Source organism: Dendrobates tinctorius, unplaced genomic scaffold (genome assembly GCF_039654945.1).
Source record: "Dendrobates tinctorius isolate UK_male_01 unplaced genomic scaffold, ASM3965494v1 ptg000022l, whole genome shotgun sequence".
Taxonomy (NCBI): Eukaryota; Metazoa; Chordata; class Amphibia; order Anura; family Dendrobatidae; genus Dendrobates; species Dendrobates tinctorius.
The window spans coordinates 92,379,454-92,392,718 of NW_027361690.1; the positions used below are offsets into that span (position 1 = coordinate 92,379,454).

Here is a 13,265-nt window from a genome sequence, read left to right on the forward strand (position 1 = left end):
AATACTGGAGCGACCACAACATAAAGGATTGTATCTTGTTTGACTACTGCTTTTCCTCTGATATCGATCTCTGTAGTCGAACATCAGTACTGAAGAGCAATACAGAACACACTGATCTGGGACGGATATCCTCTACCAGGCATCTTACTTATTGCCCACTCTTCTCCCCTTCCCATGTTCATAGTCCTGTGTCCCTGCACTCGCTTATTACTGCTCTGTGTCCTGCTGTGTATACAGTGCCTACAAGTAGTATTCAACCCCCTGCAGATTTAGCAGGTTTACACATTCGGAATTAACTTTGCATTGTGACATTTGGACTGTAGATCAGCCTGGAAGTGTGAAATGCACTGCAGCAAAAAAGAATGTTATTTCTTTTATTATTTTTTTTTTAAATTGTGAAAAAGTTTATTCAGAGGGTCATTTATTATTCAACCCCTCAAACCACCAGAATTCTGTTTGATTCCCCTAAAGTATTAAGAAGTATTTCAGGCACAAAGAACAATGAGCTTCACATGTTTGGATTAATTATCTCTTTTTCCAGCCTTTTCTGACTAATTAAGACCCTCCCCAAACTTGTGAACAGCACTCATACTTGGTCAACATGGGAAAGACAAGGGAGCATTCCAAGGCCATCAGAGACAAGATCGTGGAGGGTCACAAGGCTGGCAAGGGGTACAAAACCCTTTCCAAGGAGTTGGGCCTACCTGTCTCCACTGTTGGGAGCATCATCCTAAAGTGGAAGGCTTATGGAACTACTGTTAGCCTTCCACGGCCTGGACAGCCTTTGAAAGTTTCCTCCCGTGCCGAGGCCAGGCTTGTCCGAAGAGTCAAGGCTAACCCAAGGACAACAAGGAAGGAGCTCCGGGAAGATCTCATGGCAGTGGGGACATTGGTTTCAGTCAATACCATAAGTAACGTACTCCACCGCAATGGTCTCCGTTCCAGACGAGCCCGTAAGGTACCTTTACTTTCAAAGCGTCATGTCAAGGCTCGTCTACAGTTTGCTCATGATCACTTGGAGGACTCTGAGACAGACTGGTTCAAGGTTCTCTGGTCTGATGAGACCAAGATCGAGATCTTTGGTGCCAACCACACACGTGACGTTTGGAGACTGGATGGCACTGCATACGACCCCAAGAATACCATCCCTACAGTCAAGATTGGTGGTGGCAGCATCATGCTGTGGGGCTGTTTCTCAGCCAAGGGGCCTGGCCATCTTGTCCGCATCCATGGGAAGATGGATAGCACGGCCTACCTGGAGATTTTGGCCAAGAACCTCCGCACCTCCATCATGGATCTTAAGATGGGTCGTCATTTCATCTTCCAACAAGAGAACGACCCAAAGCACACAGCCAAGAAAACCAAGACCTGGTTCAAGAGGGAAAAAATCAAGGTGTTGCAGTGGCCTAGTCAGTCTCCTGACCTTAACCCAATTGAAAACTTGTGGAAGGAGCTCAAGATTAAAGTCCACATGAGACACCCAAAGAACCTAGATAACTTGGAGAAGATCTGCATGGAGGAGTGGGCCAAGATACCTCCAGAGACCTGTGCCGGCCGGATCAGGTCTTATAAAAGACGATTATTAGCTGTAATTGCAAACAAGGGTTATTCCACAAAATATTAAACCTAGGGGTTGAATAATAATTGATCCACACTTTTATGTTTAAAAATTATTAAAATTTAACTGAGCAACATAACTTGTTGGTTTGTAAGATTTATGCATCTGTTAATAAATCCTGCTTTTGTTTGAAGTTTGCAGACTCTAACTTATTTGCATCTTATCAAACCTGCTAAATCTGCAGGGGGTTGAATACTACTTGTAGGCACTGTATGTACCGTGTGTGGCTCCTCAGATTCTGTGTTACAATATGTCTGATGAAGAGATCGGAGGAGTCTGGAAAGACGCCATTTGTTACCATCTTTCCAGGTAGTCAGTAAATGGATCAACCAGTCAGGACTCACCAATTTTGACTTTTCCTGGCGCCCAGCATGACAGGTCACTGCCTGCAGTGGTCACAGGAGACTATTTGGAGAATTTGAGACCAATAGGGACATGGGAGCAGCAGGGAATTGGAACGACGATTGCTTTCATTTATTATACTTTTGTGAGATATTGTCAGCAAACCTCCCCTGTATGGATCTGGCCCAATATCCCTTTGGAGATGGATTATACTGCTCGCCAAAGGCGGAACTTTCACCGCAATCGACATTTGCTGCACATATAAGACGCATGTCGGGTGCAGATGTACGGGGGGGGGTTCAGGATCGAGGCCCGCTCCATACGCGGCAGATGCCAGAAGTGATATTCAGCTGCCATCTGTGTTACGCACTGATCACGACGGTATTGACAGTTATCAATTGTGACTGCGGGTTGTCATGGCAGCCGGGGCGTACAGAAAACCCCCGATGCTGCCATCGATACCCTGCTATGTATTCCAGCTGGTAACCCCTTACTATACGCACTGAGCAACCGGTGACAGATCGGCCAATGTACATGGGCCGCCGTTGTTTCCCGATTACAAAGGACGACGTGCTGCTAAGAACCAAAACAACGGATCATTTCACTCATCGAGCCATCGGCAGCCGATTTACGCTCCAGAGATTATGATGAGACAAGCGTTACTAAAATAATCTTGCAGCGTAAATGAACCTTAAGAGGAAAAAAAAAGTTTAAGAGTACAGAATAGAAAAAAAAGCATATTTGGTTCTGTCGCTTCCATACAAGTCCAGTCCTAATCTATTAAAATGTACCATTCTTTAACCCTTTTGTTAAGATTGCTAAAAAAAATTATTTTTTTACCTGCTACCATATATGCTGATCCCATCAAGGGCGAGCTATGGGGGCCGCGTACCCCACACTCTCCGCTCCCCCTATACCTGCACCCTGGCCCTACGTGCCCGGATACTCGGGGTTAATAACTATGGCGGATACAGATTACTGACAGCTCAGGCTACTGAACAGGAGAGAAGCCTTCCCTGTCATGGATGACAGCAGGGTCCCGTCACCTCCAGCCCTCCCCTCCATTATATACACAGGACATGCAGCCTTACGTGTCACCAGGTCTTCCCCGGTAAATCCGGCCGCACAGCTAGTGAGGAGCACACAGGGGACAGAGGCCATGGCTGGACCGATGCCTCTTCCGTACTACTGCCCAACACACTTCCGCATGGCAACAACCCAACTTCCTCATGGCAACTGTACCACTTCCGCCCTGCCTGTACTGCGCTAGATGGAACATGCCTTCTCCCCCTGTTTTAAATGGTATGTTCTGCCGCGCGTCTCGTTGTCATGGCAGCACAAGCAGCGGTGAAGGGAGCTGCTCACCGGGCTGATCCATGGCGGGAGTATCGGGGGGCGCGGATCCTGTGGGCTGCCTGCTGGTTCAGGTACGACCCCGGGAACAGTGTGGGCTCAGTGCCGGAGGAGTGGACGGGGCCCAGAGTGGTTGGACGGCAGGTGTGGATGGAGTCTTCTGTCCCCCAGTGCGGTTACTGCCCCCTCATTACACAGGGTGTGACACCGAGATAGATACAGCGCCATATATTTACACTCTGAGCACAGCATTAACCCCTTCCCACCTTGGCCAATGTTTTTTTTCCCTTTCACTTTTTTCTCCACTTTTCCCATAACTTTTTTTATTTCTCCGTCCCCACAGCCGTACGAGGGATTGTTGTTTTTTTACGTGACTGGTTATAGATTGGAAGGACGCCGTTCGTTTTACCGTATTGTACTGAAAAACAGAAAAAAAAATCCAAGAAATGGCAAAAAAACAAAAATCCTGAATTCTGCCTTTTTTTTGGAGGGTTTGTTTTTATATGGTGTTTATTGGGCAGAAGAATGCCAAAGCCGCGTATCGGGAAATATCAAAATCAGAGCAGCTTTATTTAAAACGTGACGCACAAAAAAGAGACAAAAAACCTGCTGCTTAGAAAACGCAACGAATAAATCGCAAGTAACCTAAAGAATCTGTGACCGCAAAAAACGGCCAAATGCTCATCACGAGAGCGTAAAAAGTGATTTGTGTAGGGATTCTGCACCCTACGAGCTGTGAGCTGAGGGGGGCTGCAGACGCCCTGTAATCCCAGCTCCAGATGAACACCTACAATCCGTCGTGTATGGAGAGCGATGACATTTTGCATTGCGGCCTCCAGTCTTTGTATGCATAATATAAACCGTGAAGGACCCATGGCCAAGATGGCGGATTCTTGTACTGCAGGTCCAGAGTGACTTGGAACATCTGAAGAAGGAACTGCTGCATACAAGTCAGGAGACGGGAGCGACTGTGGATGTCCAGGCCCTGGAGACGGCCATTCACAGGACAGAACTTGGGCTGAGGGTAAGAAAATGATGAAATCTTACTAACCAAAGTCTGAACTAGAAACGGTCACATAAGCCCACCTGTGCTGTATACATATGAAGATCTTTTCATTTCATCGTTCCTTAAAATATAAATGTTAATTTAAAGGGATTGTTCACTTTCAACAATCTTTAACCGACAGGCTCCGCTTTATATGAAACAACAAGCTGAGGTTACATTTACCCTCCTCAAGTTCAGAGCTGCTCTGATCTGTTAATTGGCACTTCAATAACGCTGCAGCCAATCACTGATTTTTGTGGCTCGTGCCCTCTATGTGAGCTGAGATGCTAAGGGCAGTGATCAGCTGCTGCACTGTCCAGTTGACTTCACTAGTGTAGCAGATCAACAGAGACAGTGCCAGCTGCAGAGACACAGCGCTGGACCCAGGGAGGGTGAAGAGAAAGGTATTCTCACATCTGTGCATATAAAGTAGCTGAGATTTTCAGCCAGCAAAGGAGAGTTTTTGCGCTTTTGTTCCTCACCTAGCATCCGTAGGCAATGCGTTTCTAACATCAGCATTTACATACAGTAATTTTCTGTCATTTCTAGCTCATTTTCTAACTAATAAAACAATCTTTTAGATAGATGTCATTGCGATATAGAATCAGTGCAGTGTGTGTTGCATTTAGCTAATAAATAAAATAAAAAATGGCATGGGGTCCCCCTTATTTTTCTTTCCCAGCTGAGGGAAAGCCAACAGCTGGGAGCTGATGTTTATAGCCTGGGAATGGGGTTATAAACATGGTGCTTCCCAGGCTATTAATATCAGCTCACAGCTGTCTATTTAGTCTTTACGTGGGGTCTTCCCTATTTTTTAACAACTAGCAAAGGCTAGGCAGACAGCTGCAGGCTGATATTAATAGGTTAGGACGCGACCATGGATATTGGCCCCTTCCCAGACTAATAGCGTCAGCTTCCCCAGAAATGGTGCATTCATTAAATACACCAATTCTGGAGCTTAGCCTTTGCTCTTCCCACTTGCCCTGGTGTAATAGTAATAAAAGTATTGGGGTTGATGTCAGCTTTGTAATGTAAGCTGACATCAAGCCCAGGGTTTAGACGTCTATAAGACACCCCCATTACTAACCTCGTCAGTAGTGATGGGCGAATAGCATTGTTGCTCAGGTCTCCCCGAGCATGCTCGGGTGATCTCCGAGTATTTTGGCATGCTTGGAGATTTAGTTTTCCTACTCTCAGCTGCATGATTTGCGACTTGTAGACAGGCTGAATACATGTGGGAATTCCCTAACAAACAGGCTTTCCTCACATGTATTCAAGCTGTCTAGCAGTTGTAAATCATGTAGCTGAGGCGAAGAAAACTAAATCTCAGAGCACGCCGAAATACTCGGAGACCACCCGAGCATGCTCGGGGAGACCCGAGCAACGAGTATACTCGCTCATCACTACTCGTCAGTTTAAGTTAAAAAGTGCGCGCGCGCACACACACACACACACACACACACACACACACACACACACACACACACACACACACACACACACACACAGTAAAGTCCTTTATTTGAACAAAAAAAAAAATCCCCTACCCTCTTTTACCCATTTATTAATATTCAAAGAAAAATTAAAAAAAAAAAAAAAAAAGGAAATCCTCCCCTACCCTCTGATAATCCATATGTCCCAACTCAGCTACAGTTGGATGCATTTCTGAGCAGTGACTTTAAATGCTACCGCTCAGCCCCGCATCCTGGAGACACGGAGCTGAGCGTGAGAATGCAGCTTCAGTGCCAAGTGCTGACGTCAGTAAGGTGACCGGAGTTCATAGCCGATGAACTCCGTTTTCTTAACTGACTTCACTAATCGCACCATGAGAAATTTTAGCCCCCAACTTTTGGCTTTCCCTCAGCTTGTTAAGAAAAATATGGGGACCCCACACCTTTTTTATCTTGTATTCTATCTATATATCTATTTTATTCTGATGGTTCATGCTGTGAATTTACTGTACTTGGCTGATGAAATATCAGGTTTACTATGAGATGGATGCGCAAAAATCGCACTGCACACTCATGTTCTGTGTATTGTGCAGTATATATATATATATATACTTTCTCGCATCCATTGACTTTCATTGGCGAGGCTCAGCCGGTTTACGCGGCCATACGCAGCATGCTGCAAATTTTTCATCACCCCAATTCCAGGTGAGGAAAACTCTCAGATGATCACTGGCTAATTAAATAACATTGCATGGAATGCAATGCGATGTTTTCTCACATTGCACTTGCCGAGTTTAAACACCGATATGAGCGAACCTTTACACAATTTATTTGGAAGTTATGCCCTATCCATGGAATAGAGAATAATTTCCCGATCACTAGGCATCCGATCGCTGGGATCCCCACCTTCTGAAAAACCCTATGTGAATGGAGCAGCCGTTGATCATGTGCATCTCCATTCATTAGAGTGCTGCAAACCAGCCGAGGGCAGTGCTCTATTTCCGATGCCACAGAGGTTGCGCGGAGTGGCAGTGCGCATGACTGACCATCACTCCATTCACACGGATCTCTTTGGACTCAGGTTCATGGGATCGGAGCGAATCTCAGCGACCAAACCCCCCAGCGATCGGGAAGTTAACCCCTATTACATGTATAGTAGTTAAAACTTCAAAACTTGCAACTCCTGTAAGTAGACTTTAATATTTAATCTGACTTTAATATGTGTGGCTCACACTGATACAGGATTTGTATCAGCCTGTCAGAGCTCTCCGTGCGTGGGCAGAAATTGATTTGGGCTAGTTTTGAGCTTCTCGACGTATACAAGAATAGCTTTATTCATTGACTGCAAGCAGAAATCGTAAAAACGGTAAAGATTATTAGAAAATTGTACATTTTGTAAGCTGATCCATGAAAACAAAATATTGTAAATTACTGATGAATAGTGATGAGCGAACGTGCTGTCCGAGTATCTTGGGTGTGCTCGAGTAATATGTTCGAGTCCCCGCAGCTGCGTGTATTGTGGCTGTTAGACAGCTGCATTAGTGATGAGTGAACGTGGTCAGATAAGGCGTTATATGAGCATGCTAACTGTCTTCGGCATGCTCAAATAATATGTTCGAGTCCCCGCGGCTGCATGTCTCCTGGCTGTTCGACAGCAGCATCGCATGCAGGGATTGCCTGACAGACAGATGTAGGACAGTCGCTAGACATGCTGCCGCGGGGACTCAAACATATTTTTCAAGCACGCGGAAGACACTTTGTTAACACCCGAGCATCACTATGTCGCAACATATGCGGGGTTTGCCTCTTTGTTAGCAAGCCTCGCATGTGTTGCTGCTGTCTAACAGCCTCAAATCATGCAGCCACAGGGACTCAAACGGATTACTCAAGCAAGCCCAAGATAAAGCGTTCTCCGAGCACGTTCGTTCATCACTACTGATGCACTCATGCTTTGTGTAGATGTGTAGCAGATTGCTCAGCTCTAAATTCCCACTTGCAATGTTGTCTGTTTGGCAGAAGCACACCCAGGACTACTTAAGTTCCATCAGCTGCAGTCCAATGACCATTGTGCAGGACAATAAGGAGAAGTATACACCAGCTGTCCATAAATGGTGGGTGCCCTCACCGAAGTATACACACATTAGTGCCAGTGTGGGGATAAGGAGGTATAACTGCGCAATTTCATAACATTTATTACATAGGACTCCTCAGCATGAAGCTGCAAAACTGAACCAGAAAGCATTGGTGTCAGATCTCCTGGATACTAGACCACATCCTCCAACAAGTCGCATATCCCCCGGACAGCAGGTCAGTCCAATACAAGTCGGGTATTGTAGAGATTGGGATTGTTATCAGCGCATCAAGGAAGGTGAGAGTTTATCTTGTAGGAAATGTTATCATGGGCCATTGTCTGCTATTACCCTGCAGTTTGCTCAATGGCCGCCCTGGTGCGTATTTTACATTGGAGGCTGCTAGTTATGTATCGGTTACCCCAAAATCAAAATGTATCCCTTATCCCAATTTACTGATCACTGGTGGTCAGACCTCTGCCTGTCACTAATGGTTTCCATTTTGAGCTTCATGGATTCTAATTGAAAGGCCGAGTAGCCAAGCCCAAACCTGAGCTCATCATGCATTGGATCTACGCTCCCACCATGAGAATTTGGTGGGTTTTTCATGCTGCAGATTTTCTGCATCCATTACCTATATTAAGTTGCTTGCATTTTTTTATCATGGTGTGATGCTGTGGTTTTTGTCTCTTTTTTGGTATGTCAGTCCATACTCCTCTATATTCTGGCATCAATTGCTTTGAAAAGTGGCAAAGTCTTGGCACAACAGAATTGCGCAAAAAACTTTGCAACTTTTGGTGATTTCACCCCAGTTTTTCCAAGCTACACCAAAATCGACTGAGCAGTGGAAATAACACCACGGCTCGTCTAAATCATGACGATCTGTGAGGATCTCAACAACGCCTGAAAGACTTTTCCTATTCATTTCTATTGGAAATCATCTTTGTGTGTTCGTATGAGGAGTTCTGAGCTTTTTTTTTTCCTGAAGAGGTTTTTTATAGTACATTCTGATGAAATCTGCTTCAAACTATTAAATCAAAAGGCTCCAAAAATGCTTACAATGAATACTTTTCAGAACCTTTTCAAGAAAAAAAATACTCCAAAACTTCCCCAAGAAGGAGCGTTTCCTGAAGCAGTTTCCAAGCCAAGAAATCCATCAGCAGGTTTTGGCTATGTAATCTGAGAACACCATGAGTTTGGGGCTGAGACACTGATTTCAGTGATGTGTCACATACTATGTGGGTGCTGTTGTTTCAGTACTATCACTGCTGGACTAGCTGCCCTCGTGTCCCCTAGTCCAACCACTGATTAGCAGTTTTCTGTCAATATACACTGTACATAGAAAGCTGCCAGTCAGTGGTGTGGGTGGGATAAGCTATCTGAGCTCTGCAGAGAAAACTCATTGCGTCACCCAGTAAAGTAAGTGATACATTTCTAGAATCAGGGTCTCTTTCCCTCCATTACGCTGCTCTCAGATGGAGAAGAAAAAACCTGTTGACAGATTACCTGTAATGAAGGGACATGCAGGAGTAAGATGCATCTAATTCAATGAAAAGCGCACACCACTTCATGAATTAGGTGCATTTTACAAGTGTCGCTTGCCTCTGACATGAATGTACTCTAGCCAAGGATTGGAGTACATTTCTGTCGTAAGTTATGTCACCAAAATGACATAACTTTTCATGCATTAGACAGTCCGGCGTAGGCACGCCTTGTCCCCACCCATGCTTTGTCCATTTTGGCAATGATGCCCATGACTAATGTGAAAATACCAAAAGTTGCAAAGGTTTTTCACAATTTAGCAACTTTTTAAGTGGTTTTACACCAGAATGTTGGCATAAATATCTTAATGAATTGGTTATTTGAGTTTTTAAATGCCTCAAAAAAATTAGCATGAATGTACACGAATGCCAAGCTCAGACCGGCCTTAATGCTAGGCCGGCTGTCAGTCAGTGCCGGGGTCGTGGTTACAGCCGTCGCTCTCTATAGATAGAGTAGTGACTAAACCCGCATCTGTGCCGTCCCTATTACTGGAAGCCGAACGCTGCCAGGGGATTTAAAGTTTGTTTCCTCCCGCCAGCGGGGCTCTAACTGCCGGCGCCGCAAGGTGTCAAAATGCTATTAACATCAGTGGATCAGTGAAAATGCAACACAAATAAAATATGTATATTTTCCATTTTCATCCGTGTCTGTCGGATCCCCATAGGGCATAGACTAATCTAACATGAGCCTGATGGGAATGAGAACAGGACCTGCTCGGAGTCTCACGGATTGGACACACGGATCCATTTTGAAAACTGATGTGTGTATGGATGAAACACTATTGGTCTGTGTTCTGTCCATTGAATAAATGGACCCCACTTTGACGGGTTAATGGATGTGTGAATGTAGCCTTAGTGTGACCTTTGGAAATTACAGTAAATGTTAGGTCACAGGATTTTTTTTCTACATATTCCATATGTTACGTGTGAGTCAACATTTGTGAATTCCGATTCTCTAACCCATTTTGTATTTCATTTTTGTGGCATTTTAATATGGAGGAAACCACACACATGGCTGCCCTCCTACAGAGTGGCTTCTGGGAATTCTGCACCCACAGAGGCTCCTGAGCTCCCCTGTAGTGATCGCTGCACTTGTAAAGCACACTACACTGAAACACGGTTCAATCACAGTACTTCTTTGTTTTTTTATTTTTTTACTTTATTTTTTTAAGACCCTCATACACATGAGATGAAATCGAACGATAACCGATCATCATTCATACAAAAGATTTGTTTCAAGACTTCGCCATACACATTTATGTATAGCAAAAAAAACCTTCAATAATCGTAGATCAACACCCACGCGAGAAGCTGAAAGAAAAAAAAAGATCTTTCATTTTTTTTTTGAACAATCAGCCCATACACATTATGCCATTGGCAATAGTTAAGTGATTATATCCGACGTACCCTATTGATTGCTTGGAATGACCACAAACGTTCACCGTTTAAAACTCAATCGGTGTTCGCTCTTTTGTCATCTAAAAACCCAATGACAAATGATTTATTTTTCTGTAGAAATTGTCCATTTTGTACAACTTTGGTCTAATGTGTATGGGGGCCTCTAACCTACCGTAAGTGCATAAAAGTGCAATGTGTCACACTCCCTCTGTAAATTGACCAGAGATCACCAACAAACTTTTCTTCAATCTCCCAATGGCCAGTGCTGATGAAAAATGTTTGCAAACCAGCAAGGGGGACTCAATAGCAAAAATAAACATTACCATATTTTTCAGACTATAAGACGCACCGGACCATAAGACGCACCCCAAATTTTGGGGTGGAAAATAGCAAAAAAATGATTTTTATAAGATGGGAGTCCGTCTTATTGTCCAAATTTAAGGTATCTTACCTGAGGGCCAGCGGCGGTAGAGTGAGGTCACAGGAGGCATGGTCCCTTCCTCAGGAAGCCGGCAGCGGCAGAAGTGGGACAATGCTGCAGTCCCCGGGTATCCCAGCGGTGTGGATGCTTCGGGTCCGGTGTCGGCGGGGAGGCAGAGCAGACTGCGTTGCATGGAGCAGGGTCCCTTCCTCAGGATAGCGGCAGAAGTGGGGCAATGCTGCAGTCCCCGGGTATCCCAGCGGTGTGGATGCTTCGGGTCCGGTGTTGGCGGGGAGGCAGAGCAGACTGCTTTGCATGGAGCAGGGTCCCTTCCTCAGGATAGCGGCAGAAGTGGGGCAGTGCTGCAGTCCTCGGGTATCCCAGCGGTGTGGATGCTTCGGGTGCGGTGTCGGCGGGGAGGCAGAGCAGACTGCGTTGCATGGAGCAGGGTCCCTTCCTCAGGATAGCGGCAGAAGTGGGGCAATTCTGCAGTCCCCGGGTATCCCAGCGGTGTGGATGCTTCGGGTCCGGTGTTGGCGGGGAGGCAGAGCAGACTGTGTTGCATGGAGCAGGGTCCCTTCCTCAGGATAGCGGCAGAAGTGGGGCAATGCTGCAGTCCTCGGGTATCCCAGCGGTGTGGATGCTTCGGGGCCGGTGTCGGCGGGGAGGCAGAGCAGACTGCGTTGCATGGAGCAGGGTCCCTTCCTCAGGATGCCGGCGACAGAAATGTGGTGATGCTGCGGCCCAGTGTCCACAGTGAGCAGAGCCGAGTGCATCATTGGTTTCTAGGCGGCCATTTTCTTGAGACTGCGTGTGCGCAGATTGAGGTCTCGGTGGCCTTCGGCTTAAGGAAAATGGCCGCCGTTTTTGTGCGGTCGCCGCAAACATCAAATCGTCATATGCGGACGCATCCGCATACAACGTATGTCCCTGCGTACCCAATGTTAAAGATAGGTGCGCAGGGAAATGCTGGATGCATGCGGCAGTAGGCAAAGCGTGGGAGGAGCTTCACGGAGGAAGAATGGAGGAAGTAGGCTCCCATCCGCAGCCCTCCTGAACGCTAGTGTAAAACTAGCCTTAGATAGTACCATTAATTCCACAGTGCTTTACAGGCATCATTGTCAGGAAAACTCTTTCCCTTTTAGTCAGGAACTTGCAGCTCTCTGGTGCCCCTTTAACCTGCTGGCCAATAAGGGTATTGCCAGAGGATAAGACAATGTTTTCCAGGAGCTGCACGTCTTTGAAAGTTATCAATAACTCCTTTTCTTGGTATCTTTGGCCTGGAAGCTCGCAGGCTGAAGATATTGGCATTATCATTTCCCTTGCGATTTTACCATTTTTTAAAGTCCACACACGGTATGTCTGTGATTTACTGGTGGGCAGAAATTAATTTCCCAGGTTTCTGATAGCCCTAAATGCCGCAAAATGCTGCCATGCAAAACCCCAAGTGTTCAGACCCTGGAAATCTAATTTTCATGTTTCTGGGATTAATGTGTGTTATTAAATTTGACTTCGAGGGTTATGCCTAGAGGACAAAGACATTTTTGGAGGGAAAACACATTCAGCTCTGCTAGTGCTGGCAGGCAATAAAGCTCCGCATTCTAAGCTGACCATTAGTTTGAAGGGAGGGGGGTGGAATTCACAGATAGCGAGAGGGGCTGCGTGCAGGACTTGGTCCCACAGAAACCAATGGTGGAAGGGGCAGCAGGCCAGCTCTGGTTGTGTCCCCAGAACAATGGAAAATAATTCATATCTTCCTGACAATCCTCATCACTGTCCCATTGGGGCTCACAATCTACATTCCCTATCAGTTTGGCTTTGGAGTGTGGGAGGAAACCGGAGAACCCGGGGGAATCCTACACAAACATGGGGAGAGCATACAAACTCCTTGCAGATTTGAACCCAGGACCCCAGCACTGCAAGTTAACAGTGCTAACCACTGAGCCACCATGCTGCCCTATACAGTATGTCAGTTGGGATATATAGGTATTATATCTGATACCAATAGTTTTTGGGAACGTGTTGTA

At 45.8% G+C, this 13,265-nt stretch overlaps 2 protein-coding genes across 11 annotated transcripts in view; one reads left to right on the forward strand and one right to left on the reverse strand.

Moving 5' to 3' along the window:
- AAGAB (alpha and gamma adaptin binding protein) overlaps positions 1–3,353 on the reverse strand; it is a 51,697-nt gene extending 48,344 nt beyond the window's left edge. The window contains exon 1 of one of the 3 annotated variants that reach the window (XM_073568930.1): positions 3,326–3,353. In XM_073568930.1, the coding sequence (XP_073425031.1) occupies positions 3,326–3,338 (13 nt within the window). In that variant the 5' untranslated portion in view covers positions 3,339–3,353. Of the gene's footprint in view, positions 1–2,800; positions 2,918–3,051; positions 3,223–3,325 lie in introns of those variants that run through there. The other 2 variants (XM_073568928.1, XM_073568929.1) reach the window with 2 other exon arrangements.
- The window catches only part of IQCH (IQ motif containing H), a 119,418-nt gene continuing 109,397 nt past the window's right edge, over positions 3,245–13,265 (forward strand). For 2 of the 8 annotated variants that reach the window (XM_073568907.1, XM_073568911.1), the window contains exons 1-4: positions 3,275–3,387; positions 4,218–4,337; positions 7,826–7,920; positions 8,011–8,116. In XM_073568907.1, the coding sequence (XP_073425008.1) occupies positions 3,337–3,387; positions 4,218–4,337; positions 7,826–7,920; positions 8,011–8,116 (372 nt within the window). In that variant the 5' untranslated portion in view covers positions 3,275–3,336. The other 6 variants (XM_073568909.1, XM_073568912.1, XM_073568910.1 and 3 more) reach the window with 6 other exon arrangements.